General features: G+C 42.8%; 1 protein-coding gene across 1 annotated transcript in view; it reads left to right on the forward strand.

The window, feature by feature from the left end:
* Positions 1-18,036, forward strand: part of LOC115222730 — a 45,817-nt gene that overhangs the window by 9,898 nt on the left and 17,883 nt on the right. Inside the window, exons 2-3 of the mRNA XM_036511961.1 lie at positions 822-1,987; positions 17,336-17,469. Coding sequence (XP_036367854.1) covers positions 900-1,987; positions 17,336-17,469 — 1,222 coding nt within the window. The 5' untranslated portion in view covers positions 822-899. The remainder of the gene's footprint in view (positions 1-821; positions 1,988-17,335; positions 17,470-18,036) is intronic.

Raw genomic sequence — 18,036 nt, forward strand, 5'->3', positions numbered from 1 at the left:
GCTACTGTTCAGGAATCAGATTTTCCTATCTTATCATAAAACAAATTAAACATTGACCCTTAAAAAAACCTTTCAAAGCTCGGTATTCATTTATGATTTTGTTTTCATTCCATATTTTATCAGAGTCTACTTGGTCTTTCATCTTTACGAGCTATCTTAGTAACTAATTACCAATCTACTTACTCTTTTGCTTGTTTCAGTCATTTGACTGCGGCCATGCTGGAGCACCGCCTTTAGTCGAGCAACTCGACCCCGGGGCTTATTCTTTTGTAAGCCCAGTACTTATTCTATCGGTCTCTTTTGCCGAACCGCTAAGTGACGGGGACGTAAACACACAAGCATCGGTTGTCAAGCAATGCTAGGGGGACAAACACAGACACACAAACACACACACATACATATATATATATATATATATATATATACGACAGGCTTCTTTCAGTTTCCGTCTACCAAATTCACTCACAAGGCATTGGTCGGCCCGGGGCTATAACAGAAGACACTTGCCCAAGATGCCACGCAGTGGGACTGAACCCGGAACCATGTGGTTGGTTAGCAAACTACTTACCACACAGCCACTCCTGCGCCTATTGAGTTTTTTTAATAATTTTTGCCAGTCTACCGTTTTCAATTAGTTTCATCTCTACATTTTTATGCTTATAATTTTTTATTATTTTTGCCAGTTTACCATTTTCAATTAGTTTCATCTCTACATTTTTATGCTTATAATTTTTTATTATTTTTGCCAGTCTACCATTTTCATTTAGATTCATCTTTACATTTTTATGCTTATAATTTTCCATTTTTGTTTCTTGTTTCAGGCCATTTGCTGTGATATGACTTATAATAGATCCCTGCTTTAAAAACTGCAACTTTTCTTCTGCACTCATTTAGTAAAGATGGAAACGTGCACCCTTGAAGCTACCTGCGATGTATTGGAACCACCTTCCACGACAAATGAAGAAAATAGTTGTAAAAACAACTCTTCAAATGTTGTCAACAATTCCTCATCTTCAGATAGCGCAACAGAAGCTTGCCCAGAGCCCAAAACGGTGATTCAAGTAACATCAGAAAACAGTGTAGGTAATGAAGGCCCTGAGCATGTCAATGAGGATCAGGAGAATTGTGCCAAAAATGAAGAGAGTTCTGCTGCCAAGATGGACCTACATCAAGCAGATAGTAACTTAATTTCTGCAAAGGAAGACATTGAAACGGCCATAACTGCTTCACCAGTTGTTGGTAATTATATCACTTTAAGAGATAGGAAAACTAGTGATTCCAGTCAGACGATAGAATCTGTTGAAATTATAGAAAATAATCTTATGAATGTTGCCAATGAAACGCCACTGCCGGTGGAGACCATTGTGGAAAAGGTTGATGTTGTCAATGATGTTCAAAAAGACTCTAGCACAATTGAATGTAAGGATATAATTCTGGTTCCTGTGTCGGTATCAATTACTGCATGCCAGAATACAGAATCAAAAGCAGTATCAGTAAAAGAGGTGTCAGAATGGAATAATTCTAACAATCTTTCGCATTCCAAAAGTGTAAATGATTCAGCCACCGAAACTGTGGATACAGAGATAGAAAAAACACAATCTAATTCTACCGAAAGTGCTGATACCAAAAACACCGATTCTGTTGTTCCGGATGGGAAACATTCCACCACTGGTGAGAACGGTACAAAGATTGGAACTAATTGTGAAGATGCAATCACTGCAGAGACTTTAATTGCAATATCAATCTTGCAGAACAATTTAGGTAATGTTAATAACAAGAGTGCTGAACAAGTAAGTACTACGTGCAATAATAACCAGATTGAGGACAGTAATGGCAATGGATCGGTCACGAAAGAAAATGAAATGGTGCTGAGGAAGCCTCTCACTCCAATTAGTGTGGAAATTGGAGTTCAGGCTAATGATTATGAAATTGAGAGAAGATCAGGGAAAGTTCCAGCTCGACGGCGAGTTATTCCCTACAAATTTAGGTAATTAAGTTGTATCCATAATTAATTTGTGTTTTTGTGGCATTCGTTATGCATGGATTGAGTATGTATTGTATTGTCTTAACCCTTTCGTTAGCAACCCGGCTGAAACTGGCTCTGGTACTAAGTACAAATGTCCTGTTTTCATAAGTTCTGAATTAAAATCTTCCACCAAACCTTAGTCACAATTTAAGTTCCTAACACTAGCTGAATGATAACTAAGTTATTTTACTAAATTCTTTGTTATATTTAAAGTAATTGAAAGAAACATAGAGCATCTCAAAATAAATACAGTAATGAAAGGTTAAACCTTTAATGATGCCAGCACCGCCTCGACTGGCTTCCGTGCCGGTGGCACATAAAATACACCAATCCGACCGTGGCCATTGCCAGCCTCGCCTGGCACCTGTGCAGGTGGCACGTAAAAAGCACCCACTACACTCACGGAGTGGTTGGCGTTAGGAAGGGCATCCAGCTGTAGAAACATTGCCAGATAAGACTGGAGCCTGGTGCAGCCTTCTGGCTTTCCAGATCCCCAGTCGAACCGTCCAACCTATGCTAGCATGGCGAACGGACGTTAAACGATGATGATGATTAATCCAGCCATATCCAGCGAAAATATTTGATCTGTTTTATGGTGGAGGTGCATGGCTCTGGTTAAGGTGTTGGACTTGTGATTGTAAGGTTGTGGTTTCGATTCCTGGACCAGGCAATGCATTGTGTTCTTGAGCAAAACACTTAATTTCTCACTGCTCCAGTCCACTCAGCTGGCAAAAACGAGCAATCCTGCGACGGATTGGTGTCCCGTCCAGGTGAGGAATTTGTATGCCACTGAAACCTGGCCATGGCTTGATAAAGAAACATTTCTCCTTTATGTTGAAACTGACCAGATTTGACCTCTTACATTTCCCCTACATTATTCTAAAAATAAACAATCACATTATTGAAATTTAAAAGCTGCAAGATAATGCATGACTAATTCAAATTCATGTGAATAGATATTACATTTGACAGTAAAACTGAATGTTAAGGGTTAATACAGTCTAAATCTCATAAAGCTGCATTTTCTAATCCTCTTTAATTTTTCCCAGTTATCTTCTGTTTTTCTTCCAAACTTAGAATAACGATAAATTAAATTCCTGTCAGAATTGTGAACATGAGTCAAATCATGTTTGCTTTTTGTCCATTTTGGGAGAGGAGGAGGCAAGTAAAGTATCATTCAATTCCCGGAGGTGGGGGTTGATTTAATAAATTGTTGCCTTTCCCATCATTTGGGTCTTCTACCTATGTTAGAGACCATTATTAGTGTTTCTCCATTTCACAAAATTCTCTCCTTTCACCTATTCAACTAGCTAAAGAGTGGAAAGCCCATGTCCCCTAATCAGTTTTCAATGCCTCATACTGAATGTATGAACCACACTACCAGCATAAAAGTCAAAATTGATAGGCGTAGGAGTGGCTGTGTGGTAAGTAGCTTGCTTACCAACCACATGGTTCCAGGTTCAGTCCCACTGCGTGGCACCTTGGGCAAGTGTCTTCTACTATAGCCTCAGGCCAACCAAAGCCTTGTGAGTGGATTTGGTAGACGGAAACTGAAAGAAGCCCGTCATATATATATATATATATATGTGTGTGTGTGTCTGTGTTTGTCCCCCGAACATTGCTTGACAACCGATGCTTACAAAAAATAAGTCCTGGGGTCGACTTATACACCAAGACAACTTCAGAGGAACAAAGATTCTATGTGAAATGCAGCAGGATTTGGAAAGAGAATGAAATAATTCCTCATTTCATGCTCATTTTCCATGCTGGCATAGAAAAAAACAACTTTTTGATGTAAATAATTTTTGGTGTTAACATGGTCCGATTTGAATTTTTTCTTCTACGGAAGGAAGAGCAAGCCTTCTTCTGTCATACTCTCAATTTTGGTCAACTTGTGCCGCAGGGTCTCGGAGGAGATAGTGTTAGTTGAAGGCTAACAAACCTGCCATACACAGACAACTTCAGCTTTATATATAGAGAGAGAGATATACAAATTATGAAAATAATTTTTTTAAATACACATTACATTACAGTAGTGTTTCTACTTCGCGGATTTTCACCTATCGCGGTGGGTTTTGGAACATAATACCCGCGATAGTCGAGGGATTGCTGTATAACATGAAAATCTGTGGGAAAATAGTTTTCGCGTTACGACAGATTTTTTTCAGGAACTCACCAACTCCGCAATGCGAGTAGGGGTAGGGATTCCTGTGTTATTCTCAAGCAGTGAATATTATCTCCCTTTGATTAATTAATGGGAGTTACTTCCCTTGCCATTTCATTTTAGATTTATGAATTGTTTTCTTTACATGCATTCTAGCCATATGAATCGGGTCAGTATTTTACTGGTGCTTCATGTTTTAATCGATCCTAAAAAGATGAATGGCAAATTTCATTTCAATGGGATTTGTCCGGCGCTAACAATTCTATCAATTCGCTGATAATAGTTTCAAATAAAAAGCACCTTTCGGACTTTTAGCTTCCCCAGCTGTCAGTAACAAGTTTCAGCTCATCTGGTAATGCTGTCTGTGATAAATTGCTATCAATGTGTTTTATACCACTATCACTACATCTAGTTTCTGGTTCTCGTAGCATAACGTGTGTATTTACCTCTCTTTAACTTGTTTCAGTCATTTGACTGCGGCCATGCTGGAGCACCGCCTTTAGTCGAGCAAATCGACCCCGGGACTTATTCTTTGTAAGCCCAGTACTTATTCCATCGGTCTCTTTTTGCCGAACCGCTAAGTTACGGGGACGTAAACACACCAGCATCGGTTGTCAAGCAATGCTAGGGGGACAAACACAGACACACACATACATATATATATATATATGTATATACATATATACGACAGGCTTCTTTCAGTTTCCGTCTACCAAATCCACTCACAAGGCATTGGTCGGCCCGGGGCTATAGCAGAAGACACTTGCCCAAGATGCCACGCAGTGGGACTGAACCCAGAACCATGTGGTTGGTTAGCAAGCTACTTACCACACAGCCACTCCTGCGCCTAAATACTTAATTGTCTGCGTTTTAGGTGTGTTGAAGAAAATCGTTGTATATTTCGAATTGGAACGAAGACTAGATAGGCCAACAAGAAATGAAATAATTAACAATTATGTTCATTGGATTTTTCTTTTTTCTTCTTTTTTGTTTTTGTTTTAGTTTTGTAAGTGGATTTCGTAGACGGAAACAGAAAGTAGCCCGTCGTGTGTGTGTCTTTGTCTCCCACCACCATTTAACAACCGGTGTTGGTGTGTTTACCTTCCCGTAACTTAGCTGTTCTGCAAAAGAGACCGATAGAATAAGTACCAAGCTTTAAAAAAGAAAAATGCTCTGGGGTCGATCCATTGGAATAAAAGTGCTTCAAGACGGACCCCCCCCCCCAACATGGTCAAATGATCGAAAAAAAGTAAAAGATAAAAAATATCATTGGACAATTTTGATTACTCTCTTTACTTGTTTCAGACTGTCGCCATGCTGAAGCACCGTTTTTAGTCGAGCAAATCGATCCCAGGACTTATTCTTTGTAAGCCTAGTACTTATTCTATCAGTCACTTTGCCGAACCGCTAAGTTACGGGAACGTAAACACACCAGCATCGGTTGTCAAGCGACGTTGGGAGGACAAACACACACACAAACATATACACACACATACATATACATACATATAAATATATATATATATGAGGGCTTCTTTCAGTTTCCGTCTACCAAATCCACTCACAAGGCTTTGGTCGGCCCAAGGCTATAGTAGAATACACTTGCTCAAGGTGCCATGCAGTAGGACTAAACCTAGAACCATGTGGTTCGTAAGCTACTTACCACATAGCCACTCCTACGCCTGAGCAGACTTATGATTAAAGGTATTTCATTTGTAACCATCCAGTCTTTTAGATATACCTGGGACTTCAATATCAGGTGTGTTCTTCCTTAACATAATACATCATGAATTGAGAGCTAATTGGCTGATATGAGCGACCACATATAGTCTCCTTTATTGGCCTACCCATTAAGTTGTAAACACAAATGGAGATTCATCTTTATACCCGGTAACTAGTCTGAAATGGTATGGTAGAACTTATCCTTTCAGGAAGTATGAACCAGTGAATGTAGAATGTTAACTTGCATAGCTAAGTACAGGTAAGCTAAGGGGAGTGGTTAGGTATTAAAGGAGCACCATCCGGGTGTGATCGTTGCCAGAGCGGTTATCTGGCACGTAAAAGACACCATTCAAGCATGATCGTTACCAGAATCGCCTTACTGGCACCTGTGCCGGTGGCATGTATAAAATATTCAAGCGAGGTCATTGCCAGTACCACCTGACTGGCCCCCGTACCGGTGGCACGTAAAAGCACACACTACACTCTCGGAGTGGTTGGTGTTAGGAAGGGCATCCAGCTGTAGAAACTCTGCCAGATCAGATTGGAGCCTGATGCAGCTATCTGGTTCGCCAGCCCTCAGTCAAATCGTCCAACCCATGCTAGCATGGAAAGCGAACATATACCCAAGAGAGAACCATGATGGTCGGGATAAGGATCAATTGAATAAGAGCTGGTCAAGAATAGGATTAGATTAAACTAGTTGTGCCATTTCTCAAAATGAACTTGTGATAGAAATTGCTAGCATCAAGATTATATCATCCATGTCCTGTGACACGGATGGACAGGATGAGGAATGAGAAGGTGTGAAGATGAGCAGGAATGAGAGAAAAACTAACAACCAAATTAGATATATGAATGGAGAGGATGGATGAGGTGCGGATGGTAAGGAGGGTGATGAAGACTGAAGTAGTAGGCAGTAGAACTAGAGGCAGACCTTGGTTTGTGTGGATGCTGTGAGGAAAGCTTTGGTGGTTAGAGGTGTTGGAGTAAGAGAGGCAAGAGAGTTTATAAATGATAGGAAAGATTGGAGAGTGTTTGTGGACAGATGAGTAAATTTTGATGTTGCTCAAAGGGGTATGGAACCAGCATATGCTGTCAGGGCCTCACTACTGATATTGGGGGTTGCTTTCTATGCCTTGCCCCGAGTATAGAACAGGGCTTGCCCCTTTGTGCTGGGAAATGAATGGAATGCCTGGTGTGTGCCTTGTGGCTACCCACTTCTAAAAAAAATTGGGAATAGGCCTGGATATATATATATCTATATATATAAAACTGTAGTTGTGTGAGTGTCTGTCCCCTTCGATTTAGATTCCTAACTCCTCCCACATTTTGCAGTGCAGTTTAACCAAATTAGGGTATCTTATAGTCGTGATTCATATCGAGCCCGTCTGAGTATTAGCGCACGTCTACGATGAGTCTACGATTTTAAAAATAATTTAACATAATTTTTTATTCCATTTTAATGCATAATTTTTCGTGTGTCGATGGCGGCGGAGTTGGCGTCCATGGTCACACCTGCACCTGTTTGCTTCTCCCCCTTCTTCTCCCTCGTGAAGCTGTGGGGAAAGGAGTGTAAGGAAATCAACGTCGTAAAGCGTTGTCAAGGAGACCAGCGTTCTTTTAGAACAACGACTTCATGGCTTGAAGAAACCAAAACAGAAATGGCTAAGAAAGCCCGAATTGGCATCTATAAGGGAAGTAACTCTCTAAAAATGCTTATATAGTTATTTCCTTTACAAACCCGAGCAACACCGGGCGATACTGCTAGTATATATATATATATATATATTGTTACGGAACGGAGCGGAATCGCCTGTCGTCGCTCGTCCCGAACGGCTCACAACTAGTTCCGCCACGGAACCCAAAGAGGCGGAGAGAGGAGATACAGATAGACACTGCCACAACCTCAACAGCACAGAGATACAGAGGCACAACCCGAGGCACAACCCAAAGAGAGGCAACAACTGGCAACACTGGCTTATATATTCAAACAACAGTTTATATGACAATCACAATTGTTACAACATCAAATACATTTAAGGCAGACATTTAAAGAAAGACATGCACGTGACTACTCAATACATCATACAACAGATCAAAGCATTTAACAACATGCATGTAACAATATAACAGTGTTCAGTAACGACACAACAAGTCCAGATCAAATAATGTTCACGATACGTCACAGTCCAATCAGAACACTTCGATACATTATGCAATGTTCGTATCACAACAATTCACGTTACAATTCAACAAGTCCTTTACTCAATTCACAATGTCCTTTATCGACCACATCGACAGAGTCCTTGACTGTTCTTTACACCGTGACACATATCAATGCACAAACACATACCTCACTTCCTAATTGAATCTGCCAGTGTCCCATTCCTCTCAATCCTGCCAATTCCTCTGAATACTGCCAAATCCTTCTGTACATATCCCTTCTGCATATTCCAATCGCTTGCCCCTAGGCCTCCTCGCATCCCAGCTCGCTCCCAGGAATCCCAACGCTTGCTCCTTAAATCCAAGGTTCCATCCACTCGCTCTGACCTCCAGAGTCGGTCTGTGTTCTTCGACGACCGCTCAACGACTGCCAAGACCTCACTTCGTCTCTGTGCTTCTTCCACTCCCTCATCTCCCTCTGTACCGCTCACACCCTCTCTAACTGCTCTCTGATTCCTTACTCTATCTATATCGCCTCATCCCTTAGCCTCTCTATCTGTCCCTTACTGCTTATCCTTTCTATTTGCCCTCTGCTCTTACTCTATCGCTATCGCCTGCCAGACTCTTAGCCTCTCCATCCGTCCCTTACTGCTTATACTCTATCTCTATTTGCTCTCAGCCCTTAATCTGTCCCTTTTCTTTCACATTCTCCTGACCCTCTTCTCAGCCGCACGAGGTCACAGGTCATTCCAAAACCCATTAGTCCTCCATTAGACAAAAGACTGTCACATTTTCACCAGACATACTGGAACCATATCCACGATGTGGGTCACCAGAAACACTACACTAATTAAACCCCGAAATGCTCTTAGCCAACCGTAACACTACCCCCTACCTAAGCTTTTGTCGACCCGACAAAGCATAACAAAACTCGCACCTCCGAGCAGCAGACTCTCCAGGGGCTGGGGGTCCCCTTGGGTGGTTTCTCCTCCGGGGGGGGGGGGTCTCACCTCCCACGGCCACCACTTCAGCACCAGCCACAGGTTGGCACCTTCCCTCTGCGGCTTGGGTAACACCTCCGCCAACGCCGCCAGGCTTCCTACTAGCCGCCCACAATAGGCGCACCGTCCGAGGAAGTTCCTCAAATCCCTCACACAAGAAGGGTCCGGCCAATCCTTCACAGTGGCCACCTTCCTCAGGGCTCTATAGCCCACGTAGCATCTTGCTGTACCATCTCCATTCCGCGCAATTATCGCCGACGACCAGGGACCATTCCGCTTTTCCACTGTTCCCCGTCGCCGATATCTCCTCTTGCGCTGCTGTACTGGGACCTTCCTCCGGCCTCGCTGCTTCCTCAAGCGACGACCACCTTGGTCGACGAAACGTTCTGCCAGGTCCGTGCGACCAGCATCCAACAACCCTCGCGACCAACGTCCTGCACTTTTCACCAACGGTTGCTTCTTCCGCAACTGCATCAGCGGACCACGATCTCCCTTAACTTCATCACTGCACCGGCAGAACTGACCCCGCCGCTGGCTTACCGTCCGGCGCAGTTCCACGATTTGCCCTCTGCAAATCGCCTGCGCAGCCTTCAATAAATCGGCCGACCCAACCAGCGCTCTGTCAACTTCTGCTTCCACCAGGGTCCAGCCGACCCTCAATTGAGTTCCTATTCCACACTGCATGTCGGGCTCCACCGGCCCCACGCAACCATCGAACACAGCGCTCCCCCAAGTGCCAACAAAGCACCAGCGACTCCTTGCGGACCGCCTCCTCAACTGCATCCGTGGGCCACCAACTCCTTCAACTGCGTTGCCGTATCGGCAGAACTGGCCCCACCACTGGTTCGCCATCTGGCACGATTCCTCGATTTGCCTTCTACAAATCGCCTGTGCCACTTCCAAAAGATCGGCCGACCCAGCCAGCGCTCCACCAGCTTCTGCTTCCACTAGGGTCCACCCGACCCTCAATCGAGCTTTCACTAGGCACTGCCTGTCGGGCTCCACCGGCCCCAAGCAACCATCAACCACAAAGCTCACCCAACGCTGAAGCAGTCTTCCTGGTCTCGGTGGACCCACCACCGTTCGCAGCCGTCTCGCCTCGTCAACGGGCCTGGTCCTTTTCCTCACCAGCTTCCGTCCCGCAGGCCTCACAACACACACGCCCGGCCGCCAGTCCATCCACGCCTGTGGCCTCTCCACAGTGGGAACCATACAGTCCCTCTGGGCCCCAAGAGACAGGAGTCCAGACACCAAAGGACTCGCACACGGCACAACACCTGCCGCGACCATCACACACAGAGCCGGAACCTCGGACTCAGCGACATCCGCCCCAGACCTCGCCAGCTCTTCGTCCTGAGCTCCGAGAGACAGGGGTCGAGATGCCAAGGGCTCCAGACACGGAACAACAGCATCAGCCATAACACCTTCCACAGGCCTTTTGGTTACTTCAACCTCTACGGGTTCCAAATCACAAGATTTCTTGGGTACAGCGTCACAAATTTCGGCAACCATCCCAGGTTCCGCAAACACAGCCGGTCCAGCATCACAGATTTCGGCAACCAACCCAGGTTCCTCAACACTTCCTTCACTATCTGTTTCACTCGATGCTTCGTTCGACGAGCAATCTCTGCCCACAGGACCGTCGCTATCCTCGGTCCAACACCGATCCTTCAAAGCTGACCCATCCGCAACCTCAAGCTCCCGCTGATCTGCCCACAGGCCCTGTCGCCTCCTGTCCATTCTCTCCACGAACACCTCCGTCTGCGCCATCTGGCCCCTTAACATCTCCATAATCAGAGCAAGCGAAATCTCCTCGTCTCCGGTCTGACAACCAGACAAATCCATAGTGAAAAAGAACCGATCGAAACGCAGCAATCAGGACAATCCCACTTCTGACACCAGTTGTTACGGAACGGAGCGGAATCGCCTGTCGTCGCTCGTCCCGAACGGCTCACAACTAGTTCCGCCACGGAACCCAAAGAGGCGGAGAGAGGAGATACAGATAGACACTGCCACAACCTCAACAGCACAGAGATACAGAGGCACAACCCGAGACACAACCCAAAGAGAGGCAACAACTGGCAACACTGGCTTATATATTCAAACAACAGTTTATATGACAATCACAATTGTTACAACATCAAATACATTTAAGGCAGACATTTAAAGAAAGACATGCACGTGACTACTCAATACATCATACAACAGATCAAAGCATTTAACAACATGCATGTAACAATATAACAGTGTTCAGTAACGACACAACAAGTCCAGATCAAATAATGTTCACGATACGTCACAGTCCAATCAGAACACTTCGATACATTATGCAATGTTCGTATCACAACAATTCACGTTACAATTCAACAAGTCCTTTACTCAATTCACAATGTCCTTTATCGACCACATCGACAGAGTCCTTGACTGTTCTTTACACCATGACACATATCAATGCACAAACACATACCTCACTTCCTAATTGAATCTGCCAGTGTCCCATTCCTCTCAATCCTGCCAATTCCTCTGAATACTGCCAAATCCTTCTGTACATATCCCTTCTGCATATTCCAATCGCTTGCCCCTAGGCCTCCTCGCATCCCAGCTCGCTCCCAGGAATCTCAACGCTTGCTCCTTAAATCCAAGGTTCCATCTACTCGCTCTGACCTCCAGAGTCCGTCTGTGTTCTTCGACGACTGCCAAGACCTCACTTCGTCTCTGTGCTTCTTCCACTCCCTCATCTCCCTCTGTACCGCTCACACCCTCTCTAACTGCTCTCTGATTCCTTACTCTATCTATATCGCCTCAATCCCTTAGCCTCTCTATCTGTCCCTTACTGCTTATCCTTTCTATTTGCCCTCTGCTCTTACTCTATCGCTATCGCCTGCCAGACTCTTAGCCTCTCCATCCGTCCCTTACTGCTTATACTCTATCTCTATTTGCTCTCAGCCCTTAATCTGTCCCTTTTCTTTCACATTCTCCTGACCCTCTTCTCAGCCACACGAGGTCACAGGTCATTCCAAAACCCATTAGTCCTCCATTAGACAAAAGACTGTCACATTTTCACCAGACATACTGGAACCATATCCATGATGTGGGTCACCAGAAACACTACACTAATTAAACCCCCCCACCCCGAAATGCTCTTAGCCAACCGTAACTATATATATATAGATATAATTATACAAGCAAAGTTTGTGAACTGGAAGAATTGTTAGCACATTAGACAAAATGCTTTGCAACATTTCATCTATCTTTATGTTCTGGGTTAAAATACGTCTAAGGTTGACTTTTCCTTTTGTACTTTTGCGGTTGATAAAATAAGCACCATTTTAGCACTGTGGATGTTATAATTGACTTATCCTCTTTCCCTGAAACTGCTGGCATTGTGCCTATAGTAGAAAGGATTGTGATTATCATAGCAGAGAAGTGATACAACTTGTTTAACCTTTAGTGAATTAGACATTGGGTTGTCTGCTCCAGTAGACACCTCTGGCATGCCAACCACTAATTTAGCTTTGAAGGAAACTTTGGCAGGATCACTATGACATATTCATCTTCTCAGTGAAAACTCCTCAACGTTCAACAGAACAAAACAACTCAAAGAAAATCCTTAAACAGGAGCAATAATGGTTTTATACTTTCTGGTGACTGCTGTAACTTTACAGATAATAGTTTCTCAATGTTGTGTATGCGACATAGTATACAAGAATACCTTGGAATAAAAACAATACGTCTTATAATCGGAGGACGGTTGTAAGGACAACCTACATACGCTCAGTGCTTCTCATCCAAAGCTCAAATGCAAAAAGGGAAGATTAACTTTCGTTTTTTTTCCTGTTTTTTCTGTGCCAGTGGCACTTAAAAGGTACTAGAGCCCCATGCTGCTTGGGTGTTAAGAGCACCATCCGAGCATGATCGTTGCCAGAGTGGCTAACTGGCCTCCGTGCCGATGGCACGTAAAAGACACCGTCCGAGCATGGCTGTTACCAGCATCGCCTTACTGGCACCTGTGCCGGTGGCATGTGTAAAGATTCGAGTGAGGTCGTTGCCAGTACCCTCTGACTGGCCCTGTGTTGGTGGCATGTAAAAGCACCCACTACACTCTCGGAGTGGTTGGCATTAGGAAGGGCATCCAGCTGTAGAAACTCTGCCAGATCAAGATTGAAGCCTGGTGCAGCCATCTGGTTCGCCAGTCCTCAGTCAAATCGTCCAACCCATGCTAGCATGGAAAGCGGACGTTAAACGAAGATAATATGTGGAGTGGAAGTCCCTCACTTCCAGGTTATCTTGAAATTCATGGAATGTTCCAGAACAGTCTATGGCAGGTCACTCAAGCTACATCCCATTTTTTTTTTTGTATCTAATTATCTGAGAGGGCGCTACAAACCCTTTAATTGTGAAATTAAATTTCGTATTTATTTCAGTAGTGGTCTTAAATACCTACCAAAAAAACAGAATTGGTATTTTCTGCAAGTTTTATTGCTTCAATGAACTTGACATATCTCAACATGAACTAGTTTCAAACATGACAGTCCTCAACAAAAAATAGATTGGTTTATAAAACTGCTTTCCACTGTTAATTTTGAGTGGATGCCAGCGCCGCCTCGACTGGCTTCCGTGCCGGTGGCACATAAAATACACCAATCCGACCGTGGCCGTTGCCAGCCTCGCCTGGCACCTGTGCAGGTGGCACGTAAAAAGCACCCACTACACTCACAGAGTGGTTGGCGTTAGGAAGGGCATCCAGCTGTAGAAACATTGCCAGATAAGACTGGAGCCTGGTGCAGCCTTCTGGCTTCCCAGATCCCCGGTCGAACCGTCCAACCCATGCTAGCATGGAGAACGGACGTTAACGATGATGATGATGATGATGATACCTGATTTCCACAATTGTTCTGGTTGCTTTCAGCTATAGGGTTATGTGCATCCTTCAGTCTTGAGAGGTCTTGGATCTGCCTTCAAAGAGGGTACAAGCCTAGACATGGTTGTGTGGAAGACCAGTGGTTGTCCACACGGTGGGTTTTCCCTGTCCATGCAACTTAAGACCAGTGTTGTCACAGGACCAAGTTGAAGATAAACTCAAATTGTTTTAAAGACTCCAGCTTTTAATTTTTAGTCAATTAAACATCTGTATTTAATAAATATTGATTGTGGCTATGTGGTAAGTAGCTTGCTAACCAACCACATGGTTCTGGGTTCAGTCCCACTATGTGGTACCTTAGGCAAGTGTCTTCTACTATAACCTCAGGCCTACCAAAGCCTTGTGAGTGGATTTGGTAGACAGAAACTGAAAGAAGCCTGTCATGTATATGTATATATATATAATCATCATCATTGTTTAACATCTGTTTTCCATGCTAGCATGGGTTGGGAAGCTAGGAGTCTGCACCAGGCTCCAGTCTGATCTGGCATTGTTTCTACAGCTGGATGCCCTTCCTAAAGCCAACCACATATGTATGTATGTGTGTGTCCCCACCAGCATCGCTTGACAACCAATGCTGGTGTGTTTACGTACCTGTAACTTAGCGGTTCAGCAAAAGAGACCAATAGAATAAGTGCTAGGCTTACAAAGAATAAGTCCTGGGTGGGGGGGGGGCGATGTGCTCGACTAAAGGTGGTGCTCCAGCATGGCTCCAGTCAAAATGAAACAAGTAAAAGAATAAAAAGTAGAAACCTGTTCATTTGATCAAATGTACTATTTTCTCTTTTTAAAAAAGTGTCTTGAGAAAAGCATTATTGCTGTTGTTGTTGTTGTTGTTGTCGTCATTATTAAACTTCATTGAAGAGGTAAAGACAGGATTTAGTTTTATTTCTCTAGTTGTTATGTTAAATTTCTGTCAGATTCACTTGAGTTCCCTTTTCTGTGAACTCAATAAAATCAGTCACAGTCATAGACTAGAGATTGATTCAGTTGACTGCATCCTTTCCATAGAAAGGTATAGCTTGTTTCCAAGAAAATGTATGTCTGTATGGGTATAGCTTTTAACACTTTCATTACTATATTTTTGCTGAAACACAATGCCTTTGTTTCCATTAATTTAAAATAATTTTAAAAAAAATTTAATAAAGTAAATTAGTTATTAAGCTGGTGTTTGGAACACAAATTAATGTGAATTTTTAATAGAAAGTTTTAATTTAGGTCACACCAGCAGTATCGCCCGGCGTTGCTCGGGTTTGTAAGGGATATAACTATATAAGCATTTTTAGAGATGTAAAGTATAATAGCCATCTCAATATGGCTAACCACAAAGGGGGGGGGGTGTTACTGTAGCTTTTTACGTTCTGAGATTTAATAATACATTTTTAGGGAGTTACTTCCCTTATATAATAGCAAAAAAATGCATTAAAAATGGGAAAAAATGATGGTAAATTTTTTTTTAATCATAGACTCATCGTAGACACGCGCTAATACCCAGACGGGCTTGATATGAATCACGACTATAAGATACCCTAATTTGGTTACACTGCACCGCAAAATGTGGGAGTAGTTAGGAATCTAAATCGTAGGAGACAGACACACAACTTCACTTTTATATATAAAGATTAACCTATTTGTTACTATATTTCTGTTGTGATACTCTGTGTTTCTTTCAATTAATTTTAAATATAACAAAGAAATTAGTAAAATAACTTAGTCATCATTCAGCTAGTGTTAGGAACATAAATTGTGACTAAGGTTTGGTGGAAGATTTTAATTCAGAACTTTTGAAAGCAAGACATTTGTACTACAGAGCCAGAGGTGGTTTCAGCCAGGTTGGTATCAAAAGGGTTAAATCATTTGTTAACCCTTATGTTACCATATTTCTGTTGAGATGCTCTGTGTTTTTTCAGTTACTTTAAATATAAGAAAGAATTTAGTAAAATAACTTAGTTACCATTAATCTCAGTGTTAGGAACATAAATTATGACCAAGGTTTGGTGGAAGATTTTAATTCAGAACTTATGAAAACAAGACATTTGTATTCAGAGCCGGTTTAAGCTGGATTGGTAACAAAAGGGTTAAAACAAAGAGCTTTTATCATGATATCAGGAGCAATCTCATGTAGGTTGCTATCAAAAGGGTTAATTACTAAAATATACTAGTATGGTAAATATCATTCAGTTATTTTTGGTATTCTTAAACCCTTTCAATACCAACTTGTTCATGACTATTTCTTTACTACCCACAAGTGGCTAAACATAGAGGGGACAAACATGGACAGACAAAGGGATTAAGTCGATTATATCAACCCCAGTGCGTAACTGGTACTTAATTTATCAACCCCGAAAGGATGAAAGGCAAAGTTGACCTTGGTGGAATTTGAACTCAGAACGTAACGGCATGCCAACGTTTCTGCCAGCTTGCTGCCTTCATTACTATTTCTACCTGTAGAATACAAAATCTTTTGTTTTAGTGTTTATATTTAAATAAAAACTTTTCATTTTTTTTAAATATTCATAACCATTCTGTCGGTTACATTCAAATCATAGCTTCATAAAAATTTTATACTATTTTACTAAATGCTTCCAAATTTTTGATCACTTCCAAAATTAATTGAAACACACAAATATTTGTGGAGTGCATTTTATAAGAAAAGTTATAATAATAATAATAATGAAATTATTGTATACAGTGCTCAGGTGCACCACAACTTGTCAGAAAGTGCATATAAAGTACATGCAGTAGTGTAGAAATGTCTGGGTGTATGGAGGGGAGAAAATCATGTATAGTGTTGGCGAATCTCAGGAAGCATGGAAGTCTTGAAGGAAGCAGTGCTCCGACAACTAACAACCGATGTCGGCAGTTTGTTCCACGCTTCAGCAACTCTCAGCGTGAAAAAATGTTTCCTGAAGTCATGGGAGCTGTGCTGTCTTCTTACTTTGTAAATATGTCCACGGGTGTTAGATGGGTGGAGTTTGAAGAGGTGCTCAGAGTTATTGTTTGTGCGATGGTTGATAATTTTATGGGTGTCTGCCAAGTCAGCTGCCAGACGTCGGAGTTTCAATGTGTCCATGCCCAGGGAGGTAAGGCGTTCAGGATATGGCAAATGCCTGATGGAGGGTATTCTTTTGGTTGCACGTCGCTGAACAGCTTCCAGACGATTGATGTCCTGGGCAAGATAGGGGCTCCAGATGGAAGAGCTAATTAGAAATTTCAAAAGAGGAACAAAAAAGTAAAGCTGCAGATTTTAAAAAATATTGCTATTTTCTAAATCACTTTGAATGTGCCATGTTTTTCAACAACACCTTCTTGACTCTACAATTATCTACTTTTGTCAGAGATTACCGGAATGTTGATTTAGTGGAACAGACGAACGACAGTGATTCAGACTACCATCCTTCAGAGGCAGAACCAAAAGCACCCAAAAAACGGAAAGTTACTCCAGCTCCAACTTCTACTGGACGGAGACCAGGTAAATGCTGTATACTCACTCCTTTACAATTTCAGCTGTTGTTTCATGTTTTTCTTTTTGGTATGCTATCATATATGTGTGGAAGCACTCCGTCGGTTACGACGACGAGGGTTCTGGTTGATCCGATCAACGGAACAGCCTGCTCGTGAAATTAACGTGTAAGTGGCTGAGCACTCCACAGACACGTGTACCCTTAATGTAGTTCTCGGGGATATTCAGCGTGACACAGAGAGTGACAAGGCCGGCCCCTTGAAATACAGGTACAACAGAAACAGGAAGTAAGAGTGAGAGAAAGTTGTGGTGAAAGAGTACAGCAGGGATCACCACCATCCCCTGCCGGAGCCTCGTGGAGCTTTAGGTGTTTTCGCTCAATAAACACTCACAACGCCCGGTCTGGGAATCGAAACTGCGATCCTACGACCGCGAGTCCGCTGCCCTAACCACTGGGCCATTGCGCCTCCGTCATATATGTAATGATTATAGAAATGTTTGGGAATCGGTTTCAGTGAAGGCTAAAAGATGTACAGTAAGGGTTGTACCAAAATAAATTGACAAAGGTAAAAAGTA

The sequence above is a fragment of the Octopus sinensis genome, linkage group LG2 (assembly GCF_006345805.1).
Source record: "Octopus sinensis linkage group LG2, ASM634580v1, whole genome shotgun sequence".
Lineage (NCBI taxonomy): Eukaryota > Metazoa > Mollusca > Cephalopoda > Octopoda > Octopodidae > Octopus > Octopus sinensis.